General features: G+C 38.6%; 1 protein-coding gene across 1 annotated transcript in view; it reads left to right on the forward strand.

Moving 5' to 3' along the window:
* Positions 1-20,336, forward strand: part of PRKAR2B (protein kinase cAMP-dependent type II regulatory subunit beta) — a 142,184-nt gene that overhangs the window by 53,709 nt on the left and 68,139 nt on the right. Inside the window, exon 2 of the mRNA XM_024115970.3 lies at positions 1,040-1,075. Coding sequence (XP_023971738.1) covers positions 1,040-1,075 — 36 coding nt within the window. The remainder of the gene's footprint in view (positions 1-1,039; positions 1,076-20,336) is intronic.

Raw genomic sequence — 20,336 nt, forward strand, 5'->3', positions numbered from 1 at the left:
GATCCCACATGCCGCGGAGCGGCTGGGCCCGTGAGCCATGGCCGCTGGGCCTGCGCGTCCGGAGCCTGTGCTCCGCAACGGGAGAGGCCACAGCAGAGGGAGGCCCGCATACCACCAAAAAAAAAAAAAAAAAAAAAAAAAGTATTGAAGTATTAAAAAGTATCATAGTAGACCCATGACATCCTGCTACTAAAATATACAGTGTAATACATGATGTCCTTTCTGTATGTAATATGAACTGTAAACTTACCTGCTTCTCTCAAGAAATAAAGTTTTTAAAAACCTAATGTCTTGAGGTAACTGTAAGATATCTATAAGCAAAACCAAGAAGCAACAACAGAGCTAAGTTGAATGCAGGGAGTGGGCCAAGGGTGGGCTTACCAGCTGAGCAGTGCACTCCCATACACCAGCCTGAAATTGCAGCCTTCCACAGATAGATTTGCATATCATAGACCTTTGGGTTGCACAAAAATTGTCAAAACCACAAATATACCATCCTTTACCTAATAATGATATCAGTATATGTGAGCATTTTTAGTTTTGTTTCCAAATATTTTCACTGTAAAAATGATGCTGTTGAATAGATGTGTGTGTGTGTGTGCACACGTGTGTATCTTTTTCCTTCTCTAGTAATATTTCTTTAGGATAAATCTCTTAAAAGTAGATTTACTCTCTTAAAGGAGACACACCTTTTATGGCACTAGATGTAATTGCCAAATTGTTTACAAAAATATTATATAGATTGGCACTGTCCCAGTTAAGTAGTTTCAGCCACACATAACTAGGGATTTTCATTTAAAGTGTGTTGGGGGGACTAATTTAACAGGTGAAATATTTATATTAATTTATATTTCTTTGGCTACTAGTGAATTTAAACATTTAATTTTCATATATTAATGGTTTTTCTTCTTGCATTATTTATTCATTCATATCTTTCTCCTATTTAATTTATGGGATCACTTAACAATTTAGGTCCTTTTCAGGGTTTTGGATAAATTAAAATTTTATCTAATCATATTATTCCACTTTTCTCTTTCAGCTCCAGTAATAAACCGATTTACGAGGCGTGCCTCAGGTAAGTCTGATGATGGATTTTGCTCACTAATGGTGACATTTTAAAAATGGATTGGATAAGAAGGTATGAAAGGAATAATTGCTATAGAGTAGTAACTTATTTGTCAGTCATTTTCCCAGAAAACACAACCATCTGATAAAATCAAGAACTAGGAAATAATTGGAAATACACACTTAGTGGCTAAACTTAAAATCACACTGTGCACTGAGGCTAATGTATGGAGACTCTTACCCCAATTTGTTTATTTCTGCTCTTGATAAATTATTATCTACATGGTTATCTGGTTTGCCAGTCACAGATTAGAAGCAGTAATTTAGAACTTGGGTAAAGGACACTCTAGAAACAGGGAGAGGGATGGAGAGTTTTTAATAAAGGACAGGAAAACTCATAACACTCCGATGTAAGACCTTGTCATCATGGGGTCCTATTCAGAATAGGAGCAAACTGCTTTATATTTGTTCATGCCCCAGGGACTATTGCTGTCTTAGAGATATCACAGTAACCTTCTGCATATTCACAGTGAGGGTGACCTTAACCATTGACAGGTGCTTAAATTTGGTTCACTATACTGTGCACCACCTACATTACATTGGTGGGGAAGTATAGTACACAGTTGAAAGCATTTCTATCCTAAATGAGTTTGGGCGCTGAAAAGGATAAACTATTGTTTGGAAAATGCACTTCTGTGAAATACCTTCTTCTCTAAAGATAGAGGACAAGTGAAGTACTACCATGTTTGGTTTGAGAAAATGACTTTCTTTTATATATAACTAGAGTTTTTTGGTTGAAAAACACAAGAAATAATTTCAAACAGATCATCTTTGACATTTATATAATACAAATGAGTCATTTGTTTCATAGAATTACCTAATTTCCATCTGTGCTATATTATTAAATGTGTTTTAAGATTGAGTTTTATTTTTAATTTGTCAGCAGTTACTGGTATAATTTACTCTTATTATGTGGTGACCAGGTCTATAAGGAAAAAGACAGGGATTAGGATAATATGCTGTATTGTGATGGTATCTACTTTATCCTCCTGAGCTTTTTGTAATGTTGAGGCATATCTCTTTTTAATGTTGAAAACGAAGTGTAGATTATAATACCTTTCATGGAGTGAGAGATGATGTTTATATCAGTAAGGCATCAATCAGACTTTATCCCAGAGTAGAGCTATCAAGAGTGATCGTATTCTGGTGTAATATGTAGTCTTTCATGAGCAGTGGTGGAAACAGAGAGGAACAGTAAGACAGAATCAGTAGTGTGATATCTTGTCTCCGTTATGTAAGATTCTTTCTGTAGGAACATAGTTAAGACTCTTAGAATAACTTGTCTCCCTTTCTGCCTCAAACTGACATGAGACATTTATTTCTGGGCAAATTCCATTAATATTTGTTGTTCAGTATACTTAGCATCAGTTGAAGGATCAGGGGCTCTAGGATATAGGTTCGTTTTGAAACACCCTTATTTCACTCCCCACCACCACTGCTAAATCTGTGTCCAGTGTATCTCAGCAAGATTGGCTGGAAATGTAGACAAGCTAGAATGCCGGCAAAGAAATACACATTCAAAGAAATACACATCCGAGTCAAATGTTGCATTTATTCCAAGTGACAGGCAATAGGAAATGCCAGTGAAAACAACAGGGAGCAGTTTGATTTAAAGAAAAATGAAATGATATCACGTCCAGGAGTCATGTTGTAAAAGCCTTAAAAGGTGTAAATATTGTTACCCTAATAATATAACATGCTGGAAAGCACTATGAGAATGAATTTTGACATTAATTATTGGAAGGAAAAGAGAACTGACTTATGGAATACCCCTGATGGGTCAGGCACTGTGGTAAGCATTTTATACACATTTTCAGTCTTTCAGGCAAGGGAAATAAAATTGTATTTACTGCCTTGGATAAAAAGAACAATGGTCTTTGTCTAAAACTTTTTTGACAAAGAAAGCAGAAGCTGTCTGAAGACATCTTGGGCAGGAAATTCTACAGTTCTCTTTGTTAATTTAATCTAGTGGCAAAAAGTAATTGAATGCAGTAGTAGACTTCAATTTCTTTTGAAGTAGCATTTCCTGAGCATAAAAAAATAGGTATCTACTTAAAATAGGGAAATTCATGTCTGATAATTAAAAATATTTCTTAGGATATCTTTTTGATGAAGTTTTAATTCAGAAATACTTTTTTTCAGAAGTAAATTGTAACTTTAAATTTGTAATGTGATACCTCTAATTTAAGGGAAAAAAAATAAGTCAACCAGAAATGTAGGATACAAGAGTTTACTTCTTGATACAAGATTTATTTCTTACTCGTCTATTTTTTTTAAAATTTATTTTATTTATTTATTTTTGGCTGCATTGGGTCTTCCCTGTTGCGTGGGAGCTTTCTCTAGTTGCTGCAAGCGGGGGCGACTCTTTGCTGCGGTGTGGGCTTCTCATTGCGGTGGCTTCTCTTGTTGCAGAGCACGGGCTCTCGGTGCCCGGCCTTCAGTAGTTGTGGCGTGCAGGCTCTAGAGCACAGGCTCAGCAGTTGTGGAGCAGGGGCTTAGTTGCTCCACAGCATGTGGGATCTTCCCGGACAGGGATTGAACCTGTGTACCCTGCATTGACAGGTGGATTCTTAACCTCTGTGCCACCAGGGAAGCCCCTTACTAGTCTATTTTTTAATAATAATTACAACAATAAGTACTGTATGTATACATTATAACAATAAATATACTATGTGTAGTGCTAGGTATTCAATCACTTTTGACTGAATGAAAATTTAAAAATAGTGTGTTATGGTATATTCCTAATTTGCCTGAGTTTCCTATATCTTTGAGGTTTTGGCTTTTGATATTCATACCACACCTATCAAAAGTAAATATTTTGGTCTTCCCTGGTGGTGCAGTGGTTGAGAGTCTGCCTGCCGATGCAGGGGACATGGGTTCGTGCCCTGGTCTGGGAAGATCCCACATGCGGCAGAGCGGCTGGGCCCATGAGCCATGGCCGCTGAGCCTGCATGTCCGGAGTCTGTGCTCCACAACGGGAGAGGCCACGACAGTGAGAGGCCTGCGTACCGCAAAAAAAAAAAAAAAAAAAAAAAAAGTAAATATTTCAACCTGAATACTTCAAACAAAACATTTCTCCCTTTTATACCTTTTTCTTTTTTATGGTTTATGAGGATTAGAGCAATGTTTATATTAAGGATGTGTTTAACAAATACATAATTTCAGATCATTTTTATAAATAACACTGTTTCTGCTAAACTCTCCTCCTGTGTTTTCAGTGCCTGCCCACAAACCTGTTGGTTTTTATTTCTATAAGTAAAAGGAATCAGTTTCACTCAGTATTTTCAAACAAAATTCATTCCTAGAATTTTAAGAGTTTGTCACGGTTTCAGAGTTTCATAAGTTAGTTTTCCACTTGGTTCAGGAATGAAAGGCATATAGTGGAGTGTGATTAATGGATAAAAACAGGTGGGCATTTGGAAGAGTAGGGTCTTGCCTTATAGGGTAGATAGGATAAGTTCTACAAAACTTATAATGATGAAACTGTCAGATTTTTTTTTAACATCTTTATTGGAGTATAATTGCTTTATAATGGTGTGTTAGTTTCTGCTTTATAACAAAATGAATCAGCTATACCTATACATATATCCCCATATCTCCTCCCTCTTGCATCTCCCTCCCTCCCGCCCTCCCTATCCTGCCCCTCTAGGTGGTCACAAAGCACCGAGCTGATCTCCCTGTGCTATGCAGCTGCTTCCCACTAGCTATCGGTTTTACATCTGGTAGTGTATATATGTCCATGCCACTCTCTCACTTCATCCCAGCTTACCCTTCCCCACCCCGTGGTCTCAAGTCCATTCTCTACGTCTGCGTCTTTATTCCTGTTCTGCCCCTAGGTTCATCAGAACCATTTTTTTTTTTTTACATTCATATGTGTGTTAGCGTACGGTATTTGTTTTTCTCTTTCTGACTTACTTCACTCTGTATGACAGACTCTAGGTCCATCTGCCTTACTACAAATAACTCAATTTCGTGTCTTTTTATGGCTGAGTAATATTCCATTGTATATATGTGCCACATCTTCTTTATCCATTCATCTGCTGATGGACACTTAGGTTGCTTCCATGTCCTGGCTATTGTAAATAGTGCTGCAATGAACACTGTGGTACATGACTCTTTTTGAATTATGGTTTTCTCAGGATATATGCCCAGTAGTGAGATTGCTGCGTCATATGGTAGTTCTATTTTTAGTTTTTTAAGGAACCTCCATACTGTTCTCCATAATGGCTGTATCAATTTACATTCCCACCAACAGTGCAAGAGGGTTCCCTTTTCTCCACACCCTCTCCAGCATTTATTGTTTGTAGATTTTTTGATGATGGCCATTCTGACCGGTGTAAGGTGATATCTCATTGTAGTTTTGATTTGCATTTCTCTAATGATTAATGATGTTGAGCATTCTTTCATGTGTTTGTTGACAATCTGTATACCTTCTCTGGAGAAATGTCTGTTTAAGTCTTCTGCCCATTTTTGGATTGGGTTGTTTGTTTTTTTGATATTGAGCTGCATGAGCTGCTTGTAAATTTTGGAGGTTAATCCTTTGTCAGTTGCTTCATTTTGTCAGATGTTTTTTGAAATCCAGGTAAATGTATCTCTGGTATCTTCCTGACAGCACCCCATAACCTTTGTTTGCTTGTTTGTTTACTTATATTTTTATTGAGATATAATTGACGTGTAACATTGTGTGTGTTTAAGGTATACAGCATGTTGATTTGATACATTTATATATTGCAGTATGATCATCCATAACTTTACACTACCCCATAATCCTATTGTTAAACAAGAGAAAAATACTGCTTTTGTTCTTTTTTAATCCATTTATACTCTGAGTAATCACTTCTTATGTCTTTTTAAATACACAGAAGTCATATACATAATCTATTTTAGAGTTTTGATAGAATTAACACTGACAGTTTTGCATTTAATTTCTCTTAGAGCTTATTATGGACTTTCTGTTTTGGAAGATTATTCTTTTTGGTGGAAAAATGGGAAACGTACCATTTATTGTTGTAATTATTACTAAAAATTATTGGTAGTAGTAGAAGTAGTAGCTGAATAAATCTTTGAAGAGTAAAACTTTAACCAAACAACAATTCTGTTGCTTTGTTGTTCATCTAGTATATTATATGGGAAAGACCCTAGGATGTAGAGTTATACAGACCTGAGTTCAAACCACCCATTTACTGTGTAAATTTGCTTGTAAGTTATTTACCTCATTGAGTGTTTCTTCCTTATTTTCATTTTCTTTCATTTTGGGATCACAGCAGCTGTATTCACTTTTGTTACGATGGTTAAGTTAGATGGTTTTTATAAAGCAGAGTGTCTAGGCTCTCAAAAATGTTACTGGTCAGCCCTCTTGAACATAGTTTAAGACAAAACAAAACAATAAAATGCTCAACTCTGTGTCTTAGTCTGTCATAAAAAGGCCTTAAAGAGTCATAACACTATTTGATGTTCATCCTTTAATATGGGCCTCTCTTTTTATTGTTTGTACATTAAAGTTTTTTTAAAAAAAGAGTATAATGATTTTCCTCTGTGGTTTTGGCTCTGAATTGAAAAACAAATTGAAATGACCCATTAATTTTGAGCCGGTGCGTTCTCAGGAGGTCAGACCTCTCTCTGAATTATTTTTAATCTCAGGATTTTATTTTGAAAAAAATCAAGCTTATAGAAAAGTTTGAGGAATAGTTCAATGAACACCTTTATCTAGATTTCCCAGCTGTTATTATTTTGCCACATTTGTGTGCTCTTTTCTTTCCTTCCTTGCACATGCGCTGACACACACTTTTAGTTTTTTAACTGAACCTTTTAGGAATCCTAAATACCTCATGCATGTCTCCTAAGAACAAGGACATTTTCTGAATAATATAATGTGCAGGGAATTTAACTTTGATACGATGCTGTTATCTAATCTATAGTCTGGAGTCCAGTTCCTCAGTTGTCTTGCTGTGTCCTCCCTCTCTCTCTCTCTCTCTCTCTCTCTCTCTCTCTCTCTCTCTCTCTCTCTCTCTCTCCGTTCAAGCTCATCCAAGGATTTTATATTGCATTTAATTGTCATGACTCCGCTCTCATTGTCTTTCACAAAATGGCTCCCTGAAATTTTGAAATCTGCCTTTTTAGAGCTCTGACTGTTATCCCCAACAGTGGGGCAGTTCCCGGTTATCACCTGTTATGAGTTCTTACATTGTATGGGCATGTCCACTGTCTGGTCACGATGCCCCACTGATTGCCATGTATTGCTTTCACGGACTGCTGTACTTGCTCTAATATGTCATTATTTCTTATAATAGAAGTGAAAATGGAGCTCCAAATTATGAATTGACTAATTTTCTTTTCACATGTAGATAATTAGCCACTCTTCAATTTTTAGCCTTAACATGAGCATTGAATTTTATGGTATATTTTTAACAGATCTAAAATCTTCTAATTTTCCCTAAACTAGCATTTAGAATAATTCAGAGGTGAAATTAACTCTTTGAATCTCACACACCCACTGTGTAAAATGGCACATTAAAAACTCAGTAAAATCACCCCAGACAGAAATTGATTAGAGACTGCTGAAGTCCCCAAGAAAAGTAGTAAAATCGCAGAAGTTCAGATCTTGTCTTGAATCTGATTCAGGGAACATATGCTTCCTTGATTCAGGGCACATATGCTTCCTTCTGTTTCGTTTTGGAAAGATTTTGTAGACTTGGTATTCGTTGTTTTTATTTTAAAGTTATTTGACAAGAGTTTTTAACCCCCAAATTATTTTTTCCCAGAGGTCATTCTCCTATTTTCAAACCAGTTTGCTAGGATGAATATATTTACATTTATATTTTGTTATTAGAAGCTCATTTCAAGCTTGGTAATCACCAACATTAGATAATGCATTCCAGGAGAATACTACTTTAATTCATTTACTAATCTGTTCGGCAGACGTTTACTGATTCTTTACTTCGTGCCAGATACAGTGCTAGGGATGCAAGAAGAGTGAGATAGGGCCCTTAGGAAGTTCAGAGTCTAGCAGGGAAGCTGGCTATGACTCAGAGTGTGCTAAATAACACAGTATCCACAAAGTGAAAAGGAGAAAATGTATAGTTGTTCCCGGGCATGGGGCTCACAGAAGGGGTGCCATATGAGCTGGTCTTTAAGGCTTATGACATGGGTTTCAGCAGGAAGATAAGAGTATTTGTGTTTTATCACTAGTAGGGCTATTTTTACTATAAGTCCTTTTTCATAGTATGCTGCTCTGCCCTTGACCTCTGCCATCAGTCACCTGTGGCCTGGAGTAAGCAGATGCCCAAGGCCATGGACAGCAGCGGCTGAAGGCCAGGAGTTATTTTTGCCTTTAACTTAACCATTGCTTCAAAATGTTAGCATCTCTCTTATCAGGGGAGGCAGTATAGGCTCTGGATTCAGAGACCTAGGTTGGAGTATTTGCTGTGCTACTCACATATCCACTTAGTAAAAGTGTGTGTGTGTGTGTGTGTGTGTGTGTCTGTTGGTCTTAGTTGCCTTGTTTCTCCAGGTAGAACATGGAGATAATACCTGTCTCACAGAATGATTGTAGTGATTAAACAGAAGATAATCCATGAAAACCACTTCACACTGTATTCTCCCCAGCTTAGATTCACACTCTCAGCCTGTTGTCCACATGGGTCTCCTAGACGGGCAGGGGGCTCCAGGAGCCTGGACTGGATTTGAGGGGGGTCAGAAGTAGCTCGTGGACTGCAAAGCTTGACACAGAGAATTCTTTAGAAAGATGACACCCCGAGTGGGGCTGAGATCAAGAGTCAGACAGTTCCACTGAGGCAGCTGGGTGAAAGCAGAGGTGCCCACGCTGGGCAGAGAGGTGCACCTGGAGAGGGCCTCTGAGAGGCCACAGCACAGGTCCCGGGGCTCTTTGGCGGGGGGAGTGGTTCCAGACACCTCCATCCCTGTTCTCTTTCTGTCCCCAGGCTCCTGTTAAAACAGACCCTCCCCTGGGATTCATCACAAGTCAGAGCAGGTGAGCAGAGCAAGTGCTACTCCCTTGGCACCCTCAGCCTCTTCCTGTCTCCTTCCTCTCTGGCAGTACTAGCTGACTAGTGCTTCTGGCATGCAGCGTGAGACAGAGCCCAGTGGGCTGCACGGCAAGTGTTCAGTCTCTGGTTCTTTTTTGTTAGGCTCAGGAATGCTGATGCACTGTCTCAAGGTCAGTGGGAGATGATCTCTTGAGCTTTATTGCATTTTCTCCAAAGTTCTCTCAGAGACCCCTGGGGAAGGAAAGAGAGAGGCAGTAGTAAAACCTTGATCTACAGATTGGGGCTGGGCAGGACGTCTCCTCTGCTCCTACAGTGTCCTCAGACCAGCAGATGTGGAGGGATTTGAAAGATGGCACGGAGGCCTGTGCAGCCTTCTCAGCCCCTTGTGTGCCCCAGTCCCTGGACACTGCCTATGAAACGGACAGGAGGAGAGAGAGTGGACATTGAACTTATCGCAGCCATCCTCTAAGTGAGATCAGAGTGGAGGTCACTGCTCTGCAAACTCTCTGTGTGAAGGACCAGTTCCTCCTGCCCCTTCTCCCCCAGTCCACTTCAGGCCCTTCCTTTTGTAAACGGTAGTGAAATTGCCGCGGTGGTGACACATCGCTGTACCAGTTGTAATAGTACAACTATTACTATTAGCTGCTCCCGCTCTCTGGACTTGTCTCACTGTATACACTGAGATTTAGGTGACATGACCTCGGTGTGATCTGTATGAGACATGAAAGTTCTCATAAGAAGCTTTATAAAGGGAAAATGCACGTTTATCTAAAGGAACTGATGATTAAAACAAAACCAAAAACCATATTTTACCACTTGGGCATTTTGTAAGAGCAGACTGCAATGTGAGTGGTGCCCTTGGACAGGTAGGATGCTGGTGTGCGGGGGAAGGGAGGGGCAGGCCGGGCCGGCCTCAGGTTCGTGGCACGCGTGTCCTTACCTCTGCTTCCGGCATCCATGTGCCTCCTCACGTTGGGAACGCTTCACGGGCTTCGCTTGTCTGGCCTTGGGACAACTCACCCCGCACCATGTTCCCCACCACTCAGCACTCTTTCTTTCTTTCTGGATGCCATCTGTGAATAGAGTATGCATCCATGCTGCTCTTACTATTACACATCGTTTGATACCGTGATTGTTCTCGTGTCTCTTTCCCTCTACTAAACCGTGAGCATCCTAATTAACGAACTGAGGGAAAAGGGCATTTCTGGATGAAGTCAAAGAAAAAAAAAGAATGGAAAGTAAGGAAATGGGCATCCTAGAAAAATGGGAAGAATTGGCCAGATGTATTATAACGGGGTTTAAGATTCCAGAGGAGTCATGACCAGCGTGTATTAGTTGCGGGGTGAGACTGCTAAAGTGGATATTGGATGAAGCTTTATTGGAGTCAAGGAATTAAAAAGAAAATTGAGGGTGGGCATGGACATTGATGTGTTCTGTGATGCTGGCAAAACTGGAGTGGAAAGAAGACAGAGCTAGATGCCGGTCTGGAGAGTACCTGAATGCCACAAATCTAAGGGGAGCAGGGCATCGGCGAGGAATACCACGTCTGGTCTGGATGCCAGAGTGGGGAGCCAGGGGCACCCCTCACTATCATGCGGATCCCACTGTGTGTAGGGGGTGGGACCTTCTGAGAGTGGCGGTATTCTTACAGTGGAGGGGGGCAGGGGGGTGTCCCACAGGTCAGCTGTTGAGCAGATATTTATTGAGCAGTTAGCACCACGAGACACAGTGCTGGGCGCTGGGTAGAGCAGCAGTAAACATGCCCTGCCTTCCAGGACCAGTGGGGAAGCTTAAAGTGTGGAGATGAAATTAGGGAAAGGTGGTTGTCTGGAGGGTCTTGCATCTTGTGGATGACCAAGGATGACAGAGCAGAGAGGGCAGAGTTGGATGGAGGGTGTTTCGGTTATAGTTTATTCACTGTGAATGCTTGTTTAACTAAACTTTCTTTAAGGCTAACTCTATCAGGTTCCCAGTGAGAGAAACGTAACCTTCTGATGTTTACCATGAGTACGGAAGGCAGGAGGTGTAGAAGCGAAGAGCTTGGAATGGCCAGTCTTCCATTTATTGATCCAATATTCAATGAGAGCCTACAACATGTTTTGCACTGGCTGGGCCAGAGGCCAACAGACGTAGTTTAGGATTTTTAGTTGCATCATTGTTTAGCTCTATGAACTTGGTCAGCTTACTTAAACCCTCTTCTGTAAAAATGGATTGTTGTATTTCATGAAGAGATGTAGGCAAAGCTTTCTTGCTGTTTTTTTTTTTTTAAGCACAATGCTGACACGCAAGTGCTAAATAAACTTTTGTATATCGTTAGGCTCAATTTGTCAAATTTTAATCTAATGAAAATGCCACAATATTAGTATCTATGACATTTTCTCCTATAATCTCTCCCTCTTAATTCTAATTGGCCAAAGTGCATGATTCAGTGTATCTCTTATAGGTAATTCCCTTACTTCAAATTTGGATTAACTTAATTAACACTGTATTGATATTTGTGGGGAGATGGGAGAGATTTCTCTTAAATGTAACATCCTTTAGATTTTTTTTTTTTTTTTTTTTTTTTTTTGTGGTACGCGGGCCTCTCACTGTTGTGGCCTCTCCCGCTGCGGAGCACAGGCTCTGGACGCACAGGTCCAGCGGCCATGGCTCATGGGCCCAGCCGCTCCGCGGCTGGACAGGGGCACGAACCCGTGTCCCCTGCATCGGCAGGTGGACTCCCAACCACTGCGCCACCAGGGAAGCCCCATCCTTCAGCTTTTTAGATAAAAATGGAAAAGCAACTTCAGTCTTCCCTAAATTATAAGCTGTATGATCTGCTTTTTAACATTTAACCTTTAATTTTAAATGGGTGTATGTACAGCCCTCCCTTCCCCCCCCTTAATCAGATTGAACCAGCTGCTTCTCAGAGCTGATTACTGGAGAATGTTACTGTCATTGGATTCTGAGACTCTGTGAGGCCAACAGTGTCTAGCTAATCATTTGATCACGTTTTCTGAAAATTAATGGTACAGTTAAAAACCACAGAACGTATCCAAGTAATAAGCGGGTTTCACCACCACCAGCATTTTTTCCTATCTTCAGTCTTGCATTATTAAAATCAGAGAACATTGATTTTGTTGTTGTTTTACATAAGATTGTATAATCAAATTGCTAAAAAATGAAAATATAGATTAATGGTATATTGTTTTCAGGATGGTAGAAAAGAGGAGCCTTTCATTTGAAAGACTAAACAGCTTAAATAATTGTATCATTATACATGTTTCATGGAATTAAGCATGTTATCATCTTTACTGACCTTCATCAAAAAAGGTGGAACTGACCCTCTACTTAGATATTTTAAAGCAGAATTCTCAGTTATAGCTCCCATTTAAGAACAGATGCAGGTAGTTTGATATGCTCATTGCATAACATAAATAGGGTACCAGACGCAAAGTGCTCCAGAAAATGTACATGGCTTTCATGCTGTAGGGTTCTTTTCACAGCGGAGTTTCAACAGGTTGCTGAGTGGTGAGCTGCTGTAGAAACTGAAAACTTCAACTCTTGTGGCTTTCTAAAAATAAACTGCTACTTTCAAGTTACCTTTTTATTTGGTATTTTCACTTTATTCAGATTTTGTGGCCCTCTTATAGCGTTGCTTTTCTTTTCTTCAGCACATTTACGTGAAGGGGACGATTTAATCTATTTTAAGTAACTTTCTTAAATTTGAGAGCTATTCTGGGAATTAGAATAGTGAAAAGGCTTATAATCCAGAATTATTTATTTATTATTATTTATTTTATTTATGACTTATTTATTTTATTTATTCTTATTGGTTAAAAAAATAAACATTCATGTTATATCACCTAGGCAGTTAAATTAGAAGTTAAATAAAATTGAAGTTTTTCTCTAGTTAAATCTTTCAGAAGGGATTCTTCTTGTTAAACTGTATAATCAGAGGGACTGGTGTCTCTTGGTTTGTTGTTGTAGCTGCAGGAGAGTCACCCTGTATGTCTCATCCTGGACAGAGATTCAAAGGCAGAGACCATTACATATTCTGAAGGCATCCTGTGAGTCCTGTTAAAAGATAAACTGAGGCATATTAACCACTTCAAGAGTTTACTTGAGCAAAAATTGATTTGAATCAGGCAGCGTCCCATCTAGCAGATAGAAAGGGGCTCCGAGGAGCTGCCCAAAATGAAAGAGTTTTATGGGCAGAAGGGAGTGGGAACAAGGAAGTTACACTAGGAAAAAAGTGAGTTGGTTATTGCAAGGTCCCTTTCCTTTAGGGAGTAGCAGGGTCTATCAGGCGGATGACCTCCCTAGGGCTGACCAGGCAACTCCTGATTGGCTGATTTAAGATTCAATTTCTGGGAGAGCAGAAACTGTAATTAAGTCAAGTCTCACTTTGGTGACCTGAGGCTTATTAGAGGCAACTCCATTTTGGGCCTGTAGTCTTGTTTTTAACAGTCATGAATGTTTTTCAGGAATTTATAATTCCTAAAGCTCTCCCCCTTGCTTTCGTCAAAGAATAAATCTCTCTAACGAGAAGTTGCTCAAAAGCTTATTCAAAGGACCATTTATTTTGGTTATGAACCGTCGTAATCTAATTGTGAAGGTATTGTAGATGGTGATGATGATACTAAAATATATGCAGGATGGACTGTGTGCCAGGCATTGCTTCTTAGCCGCCTTCCCCATGATAACCCACGAGAATCACTGCTACCATCTTTGAAGGAGGGTTTCTTATTGTCTCCATTTTACAGGTGTGAAAACTGAGGCACAAGGAGTTTAGCATGCTTAAGGTCATGTTTTTATTTTTTTAATATGATGAATTTATTCTTTAAAATTAAATCAGAGTTTTTAACAGTTTTATTAAATGGAAGTCACAAGCTAGTAGTACTATAAAAATCTTGGATACTTCACAGCCAAATCATGCCCTTGTTTGTGAAGATTCAGGAGTACACTAAATCGAACAACTCCTAGCTATATTTCCATTACAATTTTCATCCTGAATTTTGAAATTATGTTATATATTTTATACACTAAATTCCAACAAAGTAAAGGAAAAGCATTGGTTTCTAGTACCATTCTAGCATTGTATTTCTACACATACTCGTACAAACGAAGCATTTAATTTATTGTTGTTGTTTACTAACAGCCAAGGTTAGTCAGGTTTTCTGTGCCCAAAATTACAGAATGGTTTACATTCTGATGCTTTTAGCCATCAGTTTGAGTGATTCAGATTTTTTTTCTTATTTTTCTTTCTTAGTATTAGAAAAGGTTTATTAAAAAATCGTCACACTGAACTGGTGTATCATGTGATGCTACCATTTATTAAAACCAACTTTTCCAAAGTGGTCCTTATACAAAGTGTATAAAAAGCAGTTCCTGGTGTGACTTATGCTCTGCCTCTGCCCCTTGACATCTTGATTCAGATTAATTTCCATCTAAATTTAAGTATTATCCCCTTTCCTTTTCAGTTAGATACCTGAAAATACTGTGTTGCCACCCAAATTAATGGATAAGTATCTGGAAATATTATAAACCATGATACTACTTTTTTATACATAGAATTAACTACATTTTTGGAAACGATTTGCTTGCAGTTTAGTTAGGTTTATTATGTCTCTTTGTTTCTCCCTGGAGAAGGAAAAAAAACTATTAATATTGGGAAAAATCAATTTAGTTTATATTGTCATGACTACCATCTGTATGCTTTTCGGATGTCTGCAAATCAAACAGCAGATAATGATGCAAGTATACCTAAGGAAGGTGCTTAGAACTGAGTAAGTCATGTTTGCTTGCTTTATAGAGTTGTATTATTGCAATTATGGATCCTCTAGAAAATAAAAAGACCTAGTTACATCTGTTTGTATAAACTAGGAACCACTGAGTCCAGCACTCTGAGCAGTCTAAAAACAGTATGTGAGATGCTCCGTGGGGACAGAAGGGAGAGGGTGAGATGAGAAGCACCAGGGGAGGTAGGCATGGACGGAGGGGAGGGCCGAGAGGTGGTGGTTTGTTCATTTTCTCCGTGTTGATTTGAAATCATTTTCAGCTCTCCCTTATCTTTGGCAACAATAAGTCAGCGTCTTGTTTTCTGTTTTTTTGGCCTTTTTAATGATGAGGTCATTTCCCACTATATATTAAGTGCAACTGTTAATATGTTTCTAAAATGGAATCTTTGTGAATCAGTAGCCATGTTTTTTATAGCTGTAATCAGTGCATAATGTACCTTTTATATCATTTAAAGATTTTTTTATTATAAAGTTGGTACATGCTCATAGTAAAAAGTCAGATGGTACAAAGGGTATAAAATGAACACTACAGGTGCTTGTTTCTTCCATTGTTTCCAATCATTGTCCTGGAGGTAACCACAGGTAATGGTTTCTTGAGTACTTTCCTGGACATTTTTATGCACATACATATTTAGTTAGAATTAAAATTATATCCAGCTTTGCATATTGCCTTTTTCATTTAACAGTGTGCCCTGTACTACTCTTCATGTCCTGACATCTAGAGGTACCTCATTCTTATTTTAATGACTGAATGGTATTCTATTATATGGATACATTAAAATTTATATAACAGGCTGTTTACATTTTAGGTACATGTGTCTTTGCATGATTGTGCAAGTACATCCATTGGATATATTTCTAGAAGTGGAATTGCTTAGTCAGAGGTATGAGCGTGTGAAGTTTGTGTAGGCATTGTCCAATTGCCCTTTAAAGTAGTATACTAATTTATACTCTTATCTTATGTTTAACATATAATTGCAGAATTTTAAAATTTGTATCAATTCGATAGATCAGTATGTTTTAGTTGGCATTTAAAAAAATTAATGAGTGAGGCTTGGCATCTTTTCATTAATTTTGGCCATTTGTATTTATTTTTCTGTTAACTGCCTGTTCAAAAAAATTTTTTTTTCCCTTACTGATTTAAGTGTTTGAGCTCTGAGGTCAGATGGCTTTGGGTTCAAATTTGGGCTTTGCCATTCACTAACTGCTTGACCTTGAGAGGGTTGTTTAGTCTCTTTGAACTTTCGTTCATTTTCTGTGCTGGTAAGAGTACCTAACTCATGGGGTATTCTTAACTAATTGATGAGATAATCAATGTAAAATATTTAACCCATTTCCTAAAGAATAGTAAGAATATAATGTTTCCTAGTAGCATTACGAGTACTACTGAGATTTTTTTTTTTTAACTAAGAATAGAATTTGTCAAATACCTTCATGGCATTCATACAAGCATTTGTTTTTTTCCCTTTTAACATAAGGATATGATAAGTTGTATTAACAGATTTTCTAATATTGAACTATCCTTATATTCCTAGAATGAATCTGCTCGATCATAACATCAATTATTAATTGTGTTCTTAAAATATAACTGACACATATCAACTATTATTATAGTACAAGTCAAAACACATTTTGTAACACAGAATTCAGCTCTGAATTTTAGGTATATTTCAGAGAACATTGTTGAATATGCTTTCCCGTTTTAGGTGAATAATGAGAGATCAGAACTAGGAATTATCTATTTAGAAACTGTTGGTTGAAGCACCTCGTAACCCCAACAAAAGGCATTAATTATGATTCAGATGTACTAGTCAGTATATATAACAAGCAACCATTGTTCTATCCAAACCATAGAGCAAGAAATGGCATAGGGAAATGACATTTTGTTTCTGCATCATATTTTCATGTTCTTTGAGATTATATATACTTCAGGGCTTTTAAAATAATAATCACAGTGTAGTTTTATAAAACTGCAAAACACTTTTTCATACATAGGAAATTAGTATATGTTCTAATTTGTGCCTTTTAAGGACATGTGCAGCTCTGAAATAGTATGTTGTATTGTTTCGATGACTCAAATCCTGTTACTTAAGGTTAATTTTAGATTGGGAATCTAGCAGAGAAATGAAGTAAATACATAAGGAACATTTGTGTAAACCATTTCTCATGGTTTTTCTTCCCAAACCATTTTCATCCATAAAATACTGACTTCTTTTTTTTAATTCTTCCTTTTTAACTTCAGAAGTACTAAGGGCATTAGAAATGTGGTATGCATGAGGTAAAGATATATTATATTGAAAAGTTAGGATTTTAGTTCCATGCTATGGGTCCATTCTGTATACAAACTTGTATATAATTAGAACCTGGAATTCCACTGAGAAACCCTTTGAATAATCATAATAGCTACCATTTATTGAGGGCTTACCGTAAGCCAGGAACTGTTCTGAGTGCTTTGCATGTCGTAATTAATTTTATTCTTAAAGCACCTCTGTAGAACAGGTAGTGTATTGTCCTAACATTACAGGTAAGGAAGCTGATACACAGAGGTTAAGCCCTTGTCCAGGGTAACAGCAACAGAGGTGCAAGACAGGATTCAAATTCAGACCTTCTGTCTGCCAACCCTGTGCTCTTTCAAATACTCCATTCTGCTGACGAAGATGGAACTACTGCCATTCAACAAATATTTATTGAGTGTCTTCAGTGTGCTGGAAGTTCTTTTTTTTTTTTGCAGTACGCGGGCCTCTCACTGGTGTGGCCTCTCCCGTTGCGGAGCACAGGCTCCGGACGCGCAGGCTCAGCGGCCATGGCTCACGGGCCCAGCCGCTCCGCGGCCTGTGGGATCTTCCCGTACCGGGGCACGAACCCGTGTCCCCTGCATCGGCAGGCGGGCTCCCAACCACTGCGCCACCAGGGAAGCCCTAGAAATTCTTAATTGTAGATCTGAGGCATTGCCATGGTGAGCAAGATACACAAGCTCCCTGCTGTCATGAAGAGTACTTTCTTGTGGAAATAAAATAAAGGCATAAACTCCATAGTTTATGAAGGTCCTTCATAGGTATAGCCAGTTGTGTTTTGCAAAGGTATTTTATAATAACGATGAATGTTGTTCCCCTTTTCTCCGTTTACCTAGTTGGTTCATGAATCCCTGTCTTGGCTATCCGTGATATGTTTTGTTTTTATGTAGACCCAGGAGACTGGGCATTGTAGGGGAAAATTCCTGTGCTTTGGCATCTGAAGTTGTGGGTAAGAATCCATGCGCTCCATGGTGTGCTAGCTGTGTGCGAACTCTGGCTTTGGTGTCTTCATTTATAAACTGGGCATTGGATGCCCTACCCCCTACAGTGGTTGTTAGGATTAAGTGAGCTCAGGTCCCTAGCACAGTGTATGACATAGAAGGATCATCTGTTAGTTTCCTACTTTCTATACATTTTCTAGTCTTAATAATTTCCAGTGAAAGATACAAATGCAGGTAGAGGGAATAAATTGAGTTCCCTGTAAACGATGTTTAACTTTTTTCTCACCAGAATGCTGTATTTGTTCAAGTAATTTTTGTTTGAAATCATCATTTAGGCAAGTGTTGAAGAAAGTTGATGTTGCAGAATAACTTAGAATTAATATTCAAAAAAATATCTCTTGAAAGAGTTAAGTATAAAAAATGCATCTTAACAGACTGCTTTCTCAAAATTTTCATTGGTATATTATATTACTGTGCTAGAATTTACTTCTTGTTCTGTACCATAAAAATAATACGTTTTAATTTCATATTGCTTCAGAAAGATACTGCTTCTTATTTGCTTATACTTAGTAATACCCATATTCGTTTCATTAGAAACATTTGTTTCTGATATTCAGTAACTCAGTGTAATGTGATAATCAGATTTGGTTGTACTGTAGTGAGTTCTTGATAGAAACCATACCTGTTAATTAAATTATTCATGTGTACACTTAATAACCTTGGCCCTGTATCTAGTCTGTCGCTGGATTAGTGCGGACTTTCACTGTGGCTTTCCCTTTCTATTTCTATTGGCACCGTACCACTTACAACACACGTAGGTCGCTGTAACAAGGCTAAGTAATCTCTTGCTTTAGTCTTCCTTCTTTTTCCTAATGCATCTGGCACATCTTTGTCATAATATCCTACGTATCAAACATCATAAATTCTATACATTTTAAATGGATATTCGACTCAAGGCCCTGAAGAACTTAGACTCAGTTACCCTGTAACCCTGTTTTCTGTTACCCCTAACTCAAACCTCCCCATCCAGTCTAGCTGTGGCTGCCTACTGTAGTGTAAACATTCTTTGATTTAAAATATGCCATGTAATCCTCTCATCAACTTTTTGAGTAAGTTATTATTTTTATCCCCGTTTTGTAAACAAGGAAACTGAAGCACAGAGAAGTTAAATAACTGGTCCAAAATCCTTCAGCTTGTCTGGGGAGTAAAGCTTGAACCCAGAGAGTTTCCCTATGGGTGTGTGTTCTTCAGCACAGACTTTCTTAGGGACTAAAGCCCCACTCAGGTGTCATCCTGAATAAGAATCTGTGGGGTGACTCAGTTCTTCACTGAGCTACTCATGACACCTGTTGGCATGGGGGAGAATGCCTCTCCCAGGAGGTGACATTCGGGCCAACAGGTAGGAAGCACAGGGTGGCAGGGCTTGGGGGGAGCGTTCCAGGGAAATTGTGTGTGCAAAGGACCACAGCTTAGTCTCATTCATAGGCGAGGGTGAATGTTTATCTAGTCTACTCCGTCCTTATGTCTTTTGATAGCTTAAGCCAAATATGTCAATCTATTTTTCAAGGTTTATTGCTCATGTGATTCTTATACAGCTGGCATTTATTTAATCACAGCAACTCTGTGAGGTAGGTCTCAATAGCCACATTATACTGCTGAGAAAAGTTGAGATTGATAATGCTTAGTAATGTAAAGAGGTCACACAGTTAATAAGTGGCAGGAAAAAAGTGGTAGAGCTGGGCTACACCTCAGTTTTTTGTAAATCCCATGCCCTTTCCCCACACTGTCGATCAGTCACTCTGTATTACCACGGATAATAATTTATACTCCTGTCGTAGATAAATCAATCTCCCTAAGCAGGATATAAGCTAGTAGGGTGCAGGGACCCTTTTTAGTACTTTATTGTCATAAATACCAAGCACAGCTTTACAAATAGTCAGTAGTGAAAGGTCGTTTGCGTGTGTTAGTTTCGCTAAAGTTAGAGGCATTTTGCTTATAGTAAAACAAAACTTTAATAGTTAAAAAATGAGTTGTTTGCAGAGTGCATGTGTCATTTTCATAAAAATAATAAAACTATTAAAAATACCAGTCAATGGTTCTGAAATCCATGGAACATAAAAACTAAATTGAAGGGCTTCCCTGGTGGCGCAGTGGTTGCGCGTCCGCCTGCCGATGCAGGGGAACCGGGTT

This window comes from Physeter macrocephalus, chromosome 5, assembly GCF_002837175.3.
Source record: "Physeter macrocephalus isolate SW-GA chromosome 5, ASM283717v5, whole genome shotgun sequence".
Taxonomy (NCBI): Eukaryota; Metazoa; Chordata; class Mammalia; order Artiodactyla; family Physeteridae; genus Physeter; species Physeter macrocephalus.